Source organism: Octodon degus, unplaced genomic scaffold (assembly GCF_000260255.1).
Source record: "Octodon degus isolate 3935 unplaced genomic scaffold, OctDeg1.0 scaffold00009, whole genome shotgun sequence".
NCBI classification, from domain to species: Eukaryota; Metazoa; Chordata; class Mammalia; order Rodentia; family Octodontidae; genus Octodon; species Octodon degus.
In genome coordinates, this window is record NW_004524585.1 from 9,832,407 (window position 1) to 9,846,890 (window position 14,484).

A 14,484-nucleotide genomic window follows, 5' to 3' on the forward strand; every position below is an offset into this window, starting at 1 on the left:
CAGGCATAACTCACTATAGACAGGGGAGCAGGCTATATGGAACTTCAGAAAGAATACAAGCTCAAATGCTAAAAAGAAAATGAATGCAAATTTGCTACACTGTGCCATTTTAAAGCACTTGAAAAAAATATGATTCATTAATACCATTCTATCATGACCAGTATTTTCAATCTCTCCCTAATAAGGAAATATCAGGTTTACTCAAGGTACTAATGGCCAGCTTTAACTACTTATGTCAAATGTACATGCAACGAGGGTATAACTCAGTGGCACAGCTGCCCGGCAAGTGTGAGGTCATGAGTTCAATTCCTGGTTAAACAAAACAAAACAAAATACACACAGCACCCACAGATGAAAGGGGTAAATGAAAGGATCAAGTTATTTCAAAGAATGGTTCAAGGATTGCTTGATGTCACCCAAGGAGAGATACTAAATATCTTTTCAAACTATATTTTTGAGATGAAAATGTCAAGCTATTTCTGTAATGTAAAAATCTTACAAGTAGACTATTATCTTTATTATATGATCACAAAGGTCTTTAAAGCTGTGAACTATAATACAGATCTTTACTCTCCATCATATTATATACAAACTTTCATTACACCTTTAACAAAACGAACATCAAGAAAAGGGGCCAACCACTCATCTCTCTCAGGTATGATTCTGGCAACATTTAATTACTTTAAATTATTAAAATATCAGCAAGCCATAGTATTAATATATACTTACAGTACATTTAGGTAGTTACTTATAACTAGCAAAGAAAATTATGCCTTCACTATATGACTCAAAATGGCAAACCAGTGAACCCTACAGAAAGAAGTTTTCGAGTTAACAATGCCGAGTAAGCTGTCTTATTTACACTTGCATTGGCAGTTTTATTACAAATCCTATCTGAGCTATTTGCAAAAAGAGAAGGCACAGGAATAAAGATAAATACTCAGGTTTCTGTTCAGAAGGAAATAACCATCTACAAACACACTAACAAACCAGCCAGAGATAGCACATCAATGAAAAGACAAATATTTAAAATTTAAGGCAATGAGAAAATGGGAGACATGACCATTCAGGTGGTCCTGAATCCTAGATTTCATTCTGTTGCCTCAGTATCCCTACATCATAAATACCCTGTTTAAAACTCTGCTTAGAAGCTTCTGAGTACACATTCAGGAATTCTGAAACCAGAATCCTGTAATATTCATACTATTCACAGCCCATGTAGGGCCACCAAAACACATGGACTTCACTGAACTAATTACCCTGATTTCTTTTTATGTTCTCCTGCGTAAGGAAAATTACCTCCTCCCTTTCTCATGGATGGTCACCAAGTGCAAAGCCTTGGCAGTCACACCCACTGAATCCGACCAGGTGTGCATACTTCTGAGCTCACTGCAGGGGATGCCTGGTGCAGTTCATAGACACGCTTTGGTACAGTTTTATTCCTCTTGTAGCCAGTCTGGCTCGAGTTAGATTCTTTTCTTTCTTCTTCTCCTGTGGTATCTTGAATGCAAGATTCCCAGGGTTTCAATAAATCAGGTCTTTCTTCAGATTCAAAACATAAGAGGAGTGACTTAGCTACAGATTCTAGTTCACTGTGGCCAACTCGAGATATGTAATTCTCACAGCCGTCAACAGAGGTAGAGAGTTCACCAAAGTCATGGCAAACATCACTGACCAAGCTGCAAATCATTTCAATACAATTCTTGAGGAGAGGTACATCGCTGCAGCATCCTATGTAAGAAAGGCAAAAGGGCGTTACCCTTTTCAGTTTTTATCAGGTGGCTATTACTGTTACATGACTGTAGATATCTTTTAAGTCAAAGTGACACTTTCAAGACAATTAGAAACTAAGACTATTCAGCAAAAGTGCTAATCTGCTAGATAAGTACCTGCTTTTTAATTATGTAGGCAGGAGTACATACATAACAGGTGGAAAATCAATTTACACAAGTTCCTATACTGGAACTTTATCAATGAAGTGACATTAGGTGGACTTATTAATAACTTAGGCTAGGAAAAAAAGGAAAAATGTTTAAGAACCCTTGAATTATAGAATTCTTATTACAAATTTCACTCAGAGCATATACCTCTTAGTGCGGAAATATTAATTTGAACAGCTTTCTCTATGCAGTGCTTTAACTTCAAAAATTTTAGAGCAAATTCAATTATCTTCTTGGAATCCAGGTATCCAGAATCACCTTCTTGCACGTGAGTTCTGAAGCTTTTCTGTGTAAATAAAATAATGCTTAAAAAAAAAAAAAACCACATAAACCACAGCAGTAAACTCAGTCAACCGGATTAACTGCCAGGATCTTATCTTTAACAAAGTTTAATTTCCTTACCAATATTTAGCTCCATTTCTACAAACAAGACCAAAATACAAATTAACAACTGCCATTTTTCAAAAGAAATGGGAATTTTCAACTACTTGAAATTAAAATTCTATTTTTCCATTACTTGAGAATGGAATAAAACAACCATTCCATTTATTACCCTACCATAAAAGATATTTAACTTTTAAGAATGCAAGTGTAAAACATTCCCTATTTTATTTAAATAAAACATTTCAAAATTACTTAGAAATTACTCTTTTAACCTTGATTATATACTGAAAAGTTATTGCTTAAAACACATTGATTAGATTGATTAGAACATTACTTAAAACACATCAATTATATACTTAAAAACATTTCAAAATTGCATAGAAATTACTGTACTTTTAATACATCCCTTATATACTTAGTCTGTATTTTTGTATTTATTTTTATTAGATAATGTCTAATTCACCTATATTTAAAATCTTGAGCACACTGATAATTAAAGTTTTTAGTCTATGACAACAAACTATTCAAGCAAAGATGAAAGTTACTAGGGGCTGGAGAGATGGCTCAGTGGTCTAAAGCACCTACTTGAAACAAGCTTGGCAAAGCACAGGGACCGCGGTTCGATCCCCAGCACCACATGCCAGCCAAACCCGCCCCCTGGTGGGCTGAGCTGGCCACACACACACACACACAATAAATAAATGTAATAAATAAATATTTTAAAAAATAAAAAAAAAAGAAAGTTACTAAACCAATAGCTTAAGAAACAGACATAAAATATTAATAAACAAATTTTTACATTATATCTGTTACTAAAACTAGAAGTTATGGTGCCTAAGTGAAAGCTAGAAAACTGTCATATATGCTTCTAAACATATACAAATAAACATATACAAATTAGTTGTCTGGCTAGGGATTAAAAACAAAAGGAAGTCTACAATTGAGTCAAAGTAAAATAATAAAATACACTAAACAAAATTTAAAAAATGAAAGATTCTCTTACTATTTTCCATTCAGAAAAGGTATTTTCAAGAGATCTGATCAGTTCTATGGCATTTGTTTTCATCTGTTTGGCAACCTATAAAAACATTTAAATACTTCATTACACAGTTACTTAGAAATACAAATATCCTCAAACTGAATGTGACTAGATAAAAAAAAAAAAAAAAACTTCTAGCCTAGAAGGCAGAAGATTAAAGTTCTATCGAAGATTACAAGTAAAACACTGTGCACACCTAAATTATATAAATGGAATTTCTTTCAAAATAAGTTACACATTGAATTCTACACTAAATAGGTACACCTGATGATATCTGTTATTATAATAGAATTTTTAAATTTATATATTTATAAGCATGAAATTTCCAAAAGTTCCCTCAGAATAAATGTAACATATGAAGCAAATATTATGCTCTAAGAATTAGAAATGTTTAGTTATTTTTATTCTGAACAGCCTTGTGCTACATATGATAATGTCTTCAGATCCTAGGATTTAATTCCTAAAACATAACCAGGGTAGGAGCCTTAGACTAAATTACAAACTTTTGTTTTTACCCTGCTCAATGCTGCCCCCTAGGGTGCAATTTAAATTGTCAGGGGATTCTGCCTAAGTATTTAATTAGCTTCACCTGTATAGCTTTTTTGAAGGGCTAACTCATTTATGATTTTTTTTTAAAAAACTGAATGTTTTCCTTTAATAACAGAATTTTATTTAAAATTATAATTTTAAACTTAATTATAGCTTTAAAATTATAACTCCAACCCTTATATGTACCACATCCCCACAAGGAACATAAAAACATATGTATTTCAAACATATCTTAATACTAAGAAACAAAATGACAATGAGAAAAAATTAAAGGGGAAAAATTAATAAAAAAGGTACAGCTATGGCAAAGAGAACAAGGAAATTGAAGAATGAGGACAGTGTTCTACAGGCCGATGTCAATAATACAAATGATATACAAGGTGCACCTGACCCTTTTTCTGTTTATTTCCTTAAACCAATAACAAAGTTAACATCTATATTTATTCTAAAAGCCTACTAACAAGGACAAGTTCACATACATTATTTTTACTTCTATTTCCATTTACTTTTCCTATGCCTTTTTGTACTTATTGCCTGCAAAAACTTTACTGACAAAATTCTAGTAGTAGATAAAATATTTTAGTCCAATATGATCCTTTGCTCAAAGTTCCATTATAGAACCCAAATCAGCCTCATGCCTATTGAAGCATGATCAGACAAAGCTCTTGGTTTAGGGACAATGTGAGCTCCTTTTGTGAGAGAAAAAGAACAGGTGCAAGCCATATGTATGACTGAAGATTTGCCAAGCACTATTTTTAGAATATATACTGTTTCTTAGTCTCATACAATTTTCAGAACAATTTTATGCAATAAGTATAATCAGCTTCATTTTTATAGTGGAAGGACTGAAGCACAGATACATTATTCAGTGTTATATGGGAACCAGAAAGATAGTTTGCTGTCCATGTTTTTCTGAGTCTGAGATAATCTGTCTGACAGAGATAAGTCTCTTTATCCCTGGGGTCTGTGGAGAGGGATGGAGAATTGTTGTGGCTTTTGAACCAGAAATACATTAATGCCAAGGTTTTCCTAAAAAGAAGGCAAAAGAAAAGAAAAATCTAGCTTACTCCATGCCTTCCTGGAAATAGTCATCCAGAGCTAGGTAGAAGACATCAGTGCTCCACATGGTCTACTTTTCTAGATTAATCAACATGTATGTAAATTAGTAGACATACTAGTAAGGAAGATCTCAGGAGCCTAAATAAATGCCTACACATAGCCCCACCCTGGCCATTTGACTCCAGCAAGACAAGGGGATGGTTTTAACAAGTTGTCATTAAGATTCTAGGACAATGAATTCTCTGGAATTCAGTGTCATAAAATTTTAATTTTTATATCCCTAATCCCCATTTCACTAATAATAAATCTCACTAAAGAAAATGAATCCATAATAATGATTTACTTATGGTAAGTTTTAGAATTGGACAGTATAAAATGTTGGCCTCAGGGCTTTATAGTTGGTTGTCAGACAAGGAACTCAAACTCACCAAAACACAAAGGGATACTAGTAACGCCTACCTTCAAAAGCTGTGAGGTTCACCTTTAGTATACATAAAGCATGCGGTCTAGTAACTACATAGGAAATAATTCAACAAATAGATACTTCACAATCTGTTTTATTACATTTATCAGATGAAGAAACAAGGTGAGAGTACTGAGTGATTTGCAAAATAGTAAACAGAAAGTGTTAGACCCAGGTTTCAAATATTGGCCTCATATCAAAATCCAGATCTTTCCTAAGGCCCTCTGTATGACAGCCCTGTTTTCATGCTTTAAATTAATGTTTAAATTAATGTTAGCTGTAGGGAAGAAAGGTACTTTAGGAATACACTGAAATCTCTTTGGCTCTGTGTTTTGATAATGAAATAACTGATGTTAATTCCCCTTGGAAAATATTGAACAAAGTTCAAGATAACTGGATCAACAAATGAGTTTTCATTCTTCGCTAAAGAGTAGAGACTTAAAGAAAGAGAAAGACAACCTGAGAGCAAACGCTCCACCCTGCTTAGTGCATCTTCAGACTGAACTCCCTGAAACATCTTCATCAAAACCATCAAAAGGTTAAGCAAGCAGAGGCAGTGGCTGCAGCAGGCTCAAGAATTTGGGAAGAGGTTACTATGACATCAGACATCACCAGCCTAATACTTTAACACAAACTAGAATACTCAAACTTCTAAAACTCCAATTCACTGTGTTAAACTCTTTTTAAAAATTAACTTGGTCATTATCTGGTGCCCTATAGTACATTCTTTCATTCATCATACCTCATTTTGTGCACATTCCCGTAAGAGGTCATGCTGAAGTTCTTTTGCTTTTTCCACACCAGAATCTAATAGAATCTTCATTCCTGAGCCTACACCATCACAAACAGCATTTATGAATTCCTCCTAGAAAAGGAATTTCAGCATTAACTGGTAAATTCTGATTTTTGCATTTTTAAAACTATAAGGTAAATAGGCTTTATTGATGAGCTTCAACTGAAGCTAGAATAAAAAGTCTATTAAGAAATAAAATTAACAAAACTATAATTTAGTGTTCCATATATAATATGTGGTACAGAGCATCATTTTAGGCAGTATATACTATTTTGCTAGAACACAGTAACATTTTAATATAATATTGTGTTCCATTAACAAAAATAATTAAAGCAAGCAAATATAAATTTCCTATAATTACAGTTTTTCAGGTACTTACCGAATAAGAAAATTTACCACGGTAGATGGCTATCATCAAACTAAGAATCTAAAAGGTAAACTAATATTTATAAAATTATTTAGTATATTTAACCAATATAGATTTTTGTTTTTCTGTTTTACACACAGGGTCTCACTACACAGTTAGGACTCATACTCATCCTCCTGTCTCAGCCTCCCCAGTGCTGGGATTATAGTTGGGCACCACCACATGCTGTTTCAGGGCCAGCCCAGTGCACCTGAGGTACTGGGGCCAGCAGGGCAAGAGGTACTGCGGATCATGAATTTAGGACTTTGCGCTTGCCAGGCAGGTGCTTAGACCACCGAGCTATCTCCCCAGCCCATTGATATAGATTGAAAAAATTTTAAATTGTATTGTCAAAATATTAAAAATATACATTTTGAAAAATAAAATCATTTGTCACTTTTAGTGGCAGTATCACCAGAAGTCTCTAATATTCTTTCAGATGAAATCTTCAGATGAAAACTAACATTGCAAAATTACCTGGATATTGGCAGCCTTATCATTATTGCTTTCCAGAAAATGTAATTTGTTCCCTTTTAGAACTGCTAACTTTCCCACGTATTTCACAGCTTGTTGTATGATTTGGATTGCTTTCTTTAGAGCTTCTTTTACCATTGATGAAATATCTGAACAGCAGCCCTGGAAGACAGAAATGGATCAGATGTCAGGTATACGGGATCATAAAGGGACAGTAAAGCATAGACAAGATAGGGGCCGGAAATGGAGCTTAGCAGTAGAACTTGCTTCTTTCTGTTCCCTGCTCCCCTTACTTTTTTTGTTTTGTTTTGTTTTGTTTTGTTTTAATTTTAATTTTAATGAGAAAGAAATAGCAATGAGACAGTTTTAAAACAGGTTGGTAGGATAGTTACAAGAATACATTGCACATTGTTGTCTTCATAGTTATTCAGAGTACAAGATGCAGACATGATACCTTGCCTAAACACTATCAGTACTTCTTAAATACTTCTCTTGCCCTGCTTTTTGGAAGATGCTCATCATATTGCCACAAGGTAAGGATTCTCCAACCATGCTTCCAGAGGCCATAACACCTGTTTTGCCGATTTCACACAATTCTCTTCTGAGCTGAACCACAGCAGCCTACCAGTCCCCTACATCTCCATCCTTGAGGGCTTATGTAAAACATTTCCCAGCTTACAGGAACTTTTTTACAATATGATTTCATCTGGTAGTCACAGCAACTCTGTCAGGTTGGTAGTGCTTTTCATTTTCCAAGTAAAAATAGGAAACTCAAACAAGCATTTGCCAAAGGTCACACTAATTTAGCGAGGGGTCAGATGATAAAGTTCAAGAATATGTAAATAGAAGCACCATATGGTAATTTCCAGATGCTTCCCTTGATGAAGACAAACTTGTCTCTTTATTCACTGTCATTTCTTCCACCCTGGAGTACTGAGCTCAGATGAGCCACATCACAATCAACCACAAAATCCAGGGCCACACTTCAGGTCCAGCAGAGGGGTAGGCTGGGAAGGAGCCTGGAACCTTTGGACTTTGTGGAACACAGCTTCTTATGTCTACCTCCAGCTTTTCTGTTTTACGTATAGGATCTCACTACACAGTTAGAACTCAGTCATCCTCCTGTCTCAGCCTCCCCAGCACTGGGATTATAGTTGTGCACCACCACACCCTGTTTCAGGGCCAGCCCAGTGCACCTGGGGTTCTCTGCACTGATAAAGAAGACTTTCATCTCGCTTCTTCCTCACAGCCAAACCAACTTCTACCTGATACAAGTAAGCAGAAAACAATTATTTTCTTTGCTTCTGTGTCAGCAGTCTTATGACTATGTGATCATGAACTAAAATGAATAGTCAGAGGAAGGTGTGGCCTCTTCCTAATAGCAAGACTGCCTAGTTTCAAAGCCAGCTCTAACACTTCTAGTCATATCTCCATGATGATGAAAAGCACCTAAAGAAATTCATGACCACCAAACCAGCACTCCAAGACACTCTCAAGGACATCCTAGAAGGATATGATGATGCTAACACTATTAAAAGTCCCAATAAAATAAATACACCAGGTAGGGTGAGAAATTAAGCAGAAGGGAAACAACCAGAGTAAAATAATACAATGACAAAGAATAAATCAATACCTATAAGTTATAACCATCAATGTAAATGATCTCAATTCACCAATCAAGACACAAATTAGCAGAGTAGAACAAGAAACAAATCCAACAATGTTCTGTGTACAAGAAACATACCTAACCCAAAAAGAAATTCATAGACTGAAAGTCAAAAATTCCTGTGGAACCAAAGTAACAAAAGCAAGAGCTATCACAATCCCAGATCTGAAGTTATTTAACAAAATTACAATGACAAAAACAGTATGGTACAGGCAGAAAAACAAATGTGAATCAATGGAACAGAACAGACGTGGCAGAAAAACCCACAGATTTGACTATTTGATCATTAACAAAGGGGTCAAAAACACACAGTGGAGAAAAGACAGCCTCTTTAATAAATGGTGCTGGGAAATTTGGCTATCCACATGCAAAGTTTGTATCTAGATGCATATCTCACCATGGACTAAGCTAAACTCAAAATGAGAAACAATCTGCTGGAAGATCAAATAAATAAAACTCTTGACAGCAGAAGCAAGAACTTTTTAAAACAAACCCCAATGGTACAAGAAATAGTACCAAGAATCAACAAAAGGGATCATATCAAATTAAAGTTTCTGTACATTAAAACATCCAACAGAGAGAAATGAAAGGGGAAAAAAATTCTGCCAGCTATACCTTAGACAGAAGATTATTAACTAGAATATATAAAGAATTTAACAATATTAAGTAGACACTTTCTGGAAGAAATACAAATAGTAAGTACAAAAAAAAAAAAGTTCATCACTGGCTATTAGAGAAATCCAAATTAAAACAACCCTGAGATTTTCATCTGACTTCAGAAAGAATGGTTATCATCAAGAAGTCAAATAATAATAAATGCTGGTGAGGTTATGGAAAAAGGAACCCTTTACATTATTGGTGAGTACACAAAGTAATGCAAAATTAGATTCCTCAAAACTAAAACTAAAAATTCCATTTCACCCAGTTATTCCTCCCTCTAAGCATCTTTCCAAGAGTTAAAGGTGCAGTGCCATCCTTGCCCCTGGGGCGTGCTGAGACAGCAATTGAGACTCGGCAAGCTGGCGCACGCCTGTAATCCCAGCTCTTGGGAGGCTGTAAACAGGCAGATCACTACGAGTCTGATCTAGTAGTGAGACTCTGAACACCCTATAGACCCTTCTCTAAAATACAAAGAAAAAAAAAAAAGAGTTAAAAATACATTACAGAGATATATACATGCCTATGCTCATAGCAGCACAACTCATGTAACTAAATATTGGAAGCAGCCTTTATGTTGGAAGCAGCCTTTATCCATCAACAAATGAATGGATAATAAAAAGTGCTATTTATATACTCTGGAGTGCTATTCTTTCCTATAGAAAGACAACTTGAGTCATTTATAGGAAAATTGTTGCACCTTGCGATCATAATATTAATTGACATAAACCAGACAAACAAGCTTAAATATTTTAGTTTCTCTTCTTTGGAAATCCAAAATACATATAACAAACAAAAGGCAAGATAGGTATTAGAAAGTAGGGAAATAGTAGTACAGCAGTTCTTTTTCACATTTGACAGAGATTGAGACATAGAGGGACAGGAGAGGAAGGGGAGGTAATACATGACAAAAGAATTGAGATGTGTTAGATACATGTACCAGCTCTTCACAAGAACTGTAATTATGTATGGCAAAGTACATACTAATGATGTACTACTAATAAAAACTGAAGAAAAAATATTTACTGAATAAAATTTTCCAGTAATAAAAATCAGTTTACCTGCAAAAATAACTGTAAGTACCCTCCCAGTTTTTTAACTTCTTGTCTCAATTCATCTTCGAGTTTTGTTATGCAGGTACAAGGGAGAAAATCATTCAGCCAGTGTTTGATTAAAACCACAAGCTGCTCAAAAGAGCAAGCAATCTGGATAGTAAGTGACTGGACTGCTCGATCTGAAGAGAACACTTTGAAAGAAGGAAAATTATTGGAAAAATAACCTCCAAATAAAATAATTCACATATAAACATTGAAATATTTTACAGTAGATAACAGATGTCTGGCAAATGTGTAAAATAACTCAAAACGAAGTATAATATGCACAAAACAATCATCATGTGATCTAGTAAAGCAGTCAGATTGCTTACAGTTATCTTGACTTTCTTCATCTTGTTCTTCATGAGCTTTGGAGATGACAAGTAGCCCATTATAAATTTTTAGAAGATTATTCATCAGGCTATCTGCTATAGTTTTTTCTTCATCAAAACTATGTCCAAGAAAATTCATTGATGAACCAATCAATTCTTTGCATATTCCAGGAAGAAATGATTCTGCTGAAGTTGAGTAAATGGTGCTTGATTTCTCCATTAAACCTATATTATCAGAAAATAGCCCTCTTAAGCCTAGTTTTTAGGTATTGTATGTTCAAGCATATAAAATCATTGGTCAATAAATTCAAAGTAGGCTATTCTAACTTCAAAATGCCAAAGTGAAGTGTTCTGTGTGTAGTTATTAATTCACTTCACAAAAGCATCAGGTCTTAGGTTGAGTAGTTTCTCAACCATTATATGTGTAACAAACATCTAAATATCCTATGTATCTACTGGTATACTCTTCTTTATTTACTTTTTGGTAGGGGTTTTCTGTAACATCTAAGAAACTATAAATTGGTGAAATAATGGAAATTACATACAATGAAATTAGAAATCTAACACATAAGCTGGAAACAGAGGCAACAATATATTGTATACTAAAGAATCTATTAGAATCTCTACTTTAGAATAGTTCCTTCTCATGATATATTACAGTCAAGACAGGTTAAAGTCTATTGATTATCTATAGTTAAGAGACTTTCACAAAGCACTGTCTGAAATAGAAGTAAATGAAACACTTGCTAGAATGCATTCAGATCCTCCAGAAATAACTTTATCAAGGAGTACTAAAATGTGAGAATAATTCTCACTTAATACGCAATATTATTTTCTGGCCCAGTCCACAGGTGATTTTTTTTTTAAATATTTCAACACTAAGTTTATTGAGTCCTTATGAGATCAACACCAGTTATCTGAGGCCTTTACAGTTACACGCGGTGTTCACAGCGGAGGCCATCAGCTTCCGGCTCTTTATGATGGCAAACTGCTGAAGTGTGTGTGTGCATTTTTTGGCAGACTTTGTAATGCTACTTATTATCATTTTTTAAAAATGTTTAATTCAAGGAAAGTAGTATAGCTGACTCCAATTGTTTGTGATTCTTCCTTTAAAAGCAATCAGTCTAATATACTGTGCACAAATGAGGAGTTGTTATGATATTCCTAGTTTTGACCATTTATAACACAATAGATTGATTAAAATAGATACATCTTTTAATAGTTTTGAGTAGGAAAGAATGAGGAGTATGTTATATTTTTTTAAAAAAATCCATCATTGAATGATGTGAAATCAAACCCTTTCCATAAATCATAAAACTTAGTTACACACTAGAGGACACTGAGTCTTTATTAAACAGCTGATTTTGCCTCCTTTACAGAGCCAGAGGTGGTATTTAATATCTAAATTAAATTAAATAACAGACCTATTTTTAATTTATGTCAAAGCACAATGGGAAGAATTGTTGCTTTGGCCTTAATAAATATTCATACCATATTATCTGAAATAAAATCATTATCATCCGTGCATTTTATTCTTAAATGGTGAGAGGGAGAGATTTGTCTACTACATCTGTTACAGTACTTTGCCCTGCCCTGGAATGGCCTTTTTAGAAATCAAACGTGACTTGTCAATCACTCGTTTCAAAGTGTTTAAATTTCTGACCTATTTTGCAGTATTTGATGGTACTAACTGAATTCCTGCTAGCAACTCTCCTTTGATTTCCTTGACGTGCTGTTTTCACTGGCTGTTTTTACTTGCATCAATAATGTTTTAATTCATATCTTGGAACCACAGGTGATTAAAAGTGGCAAACAAAAAAGGAAAGTAGAATAAAGTTCATAAGCTAACAGAATGGGGAACATTGAAAATCTAGAATAGTGGCGCGAAGCTATGGCACATATGCCGCAGCGGGCTGCTGGTATCATTGAAAGCTCTAAAAGGTTCACTATCATTGGTCTAGAACAAAGATACAGAGGGCCAGGGAGATGGCTCAGTAGAATAAGCACTTCCCTGGCAAACACAAGGGCCTGAGTTCAATCCTCGATTCCTCCAAGAAACAAAGATACAAATTTGGGAAAATTACGGGGGGAAAAAATCTACAAAACCCAAAGCTACAGGATAACAAGCTTCCTGTGAAAATTACTTTTGTATAACATAAATAGTAGTGAATAAGTAAATTGCTACTAGGTATGTACCTTTTTATTTTGCTAGTAGATAAAAAGCATATTGCATATTTTAATCTACCTTAGTAGTATTATAATTCTTACCAAAAGATAATTTTATGATTAAAAAAAGGAAACTCAAATTTCTTAAAGTCAAGATAAGATATATATTCCTTTTATGGCCACTCATATTCCATTAGGACCATGACCAAAAAATTAATACATTACTAAAACTTTTTTATTTCCTAATGTATGTATACACTGTAAAGTATATATGTATGTCTCAATACCCTGACTTAGATCAACATGTATAACACTTCTACCAGGCGCTTCCAACAGGATTCCTCCTCCTGGTCAATAACCCCCTCCATATGTAGCCACTATTCTAATCAGAACTACAGTCACTTCTGTCACAATAGATTAGTTTTGCTTGTTCATAAGCTTCATGAAAATGGAATTACACAATATATATTTTGTATATGTGCCTTTCACTTAACATTCTATTTTGGAAATTCACCCGGGTTTTTGCATGAATCAGTCATTACTCCCTTGTTATTATTGCCCAGTAGTACATTACAGGTAGTAATTTTTTTTTTTTTTAATCTATTTAGTACAGGGTCTACAGGGTCTCACTACACAGCCTGGACTCAGTGATCCTCCTGTTTTAGCTTCCCAAGTACTGGGATTACAGGCATGTGCCCCCACCCACAATCTACTGTTTTGTTTTGTGTTTTTTTTTTTGTCCAGGCTAACCCTCAATGCATGGGCTTAAACAATGCTCCTCCTCAGCCTCCTGAGTAGCTGTGACTACAGATGTCCACTACAGTGCTCAGAAGTAATTTTTAAATTATTATAGATAGTTACACATACAAATATATCCTTCCTTTTATGGGTAAAATGAATGCTAGTACACAGTAATTATTCAAAGTAGTAATTGCTATGCCTATTAAACCATTTTTTCCTTTCCTTTCCCTTTCCCACTTCCTTCCCTCCCTCCTTTCCTATCTTTCTTTCTCCCTTCCTCTTTTTCTTCCTTTCTTCTTTCCTGTAGTACTATGGATAAAACCCAGATCTTAAAAATATATATCAGAGTACAGAATTTTACTATACAAGAGGCCATCTATCTAATCTATACTCCTCGCTTTATAGAGGAAAAATAAGCTTCTAAGAAATGAGATGATTTGCACAAGAGCACAAAATAAATTCATGATAGAGCCAGACTTAGTGCTTTTCTCACCAAGAAAATCTGGTGGAAAAAAAAAAAAAAATACCTGATGGATGTGAAGAACACAGATTCTGAACTGGGTGGACTTGTATATCATGTAAACAGTCAGAAATTCTTCTATTCTTCATCAAACTCCTGCTCCTGAAAAAAGATAAATCAAAATATTAGCAGTTATATACTACATAGAATGTTATTAAAAATGTTTATTTTGGGGCCGGGGAGATGGCTCAGTGGAATAAG

The 14,484-nt window shown here is 34.5% G+C and overlaps 1 protein-coding gene across 1 annotated transcript in view; it reads right to left on the reverse strand.

Moving 5' to 3' along the window:
• Positions 1-852: 852 nt before the first annotated feature.
• Kif14 (kinesin family member 14) overlaps positions 853-14,484 on the reverse strand; it is a 63,305-nt gene continuing 49,673 nt past the window's right edge. Inside the window, exons 22-29 of the mRNA XM_004625318.2 lie at positions 14,291-14,385; positions 10,857-11,081; positions 10,492-10,676; positions 7,111-7,269; positions 6,177-6,299; positions 3,328-3,402; positions 2,088-2,226; positions 853-1,731 (exon numbers count right to left, since the gene is read on the reverse strand). Coding sequence (XP_004625375.1) covers positions 1,346-1,731; positions 2,088-2,226; positions 3,328-3,402; positions 6,177-6,299; positions 7,111-7,269; positions 10,492-10,676; positions 10,857-11,081; positions 14,291-14,385 — 1,387 coding nt within the window. The 3' untranslated portion in view covers positions 853-1,345. The remainder of the gene's footprint in view (positions 1,732-2,087; positions 2,227-3,327; positions 3,403-6,176; positions 6,300-7,110; positions 7,270-10,491; positions 10,677-10,856; positions 11,082-14,290; positions 14,386-14,484) is intronic.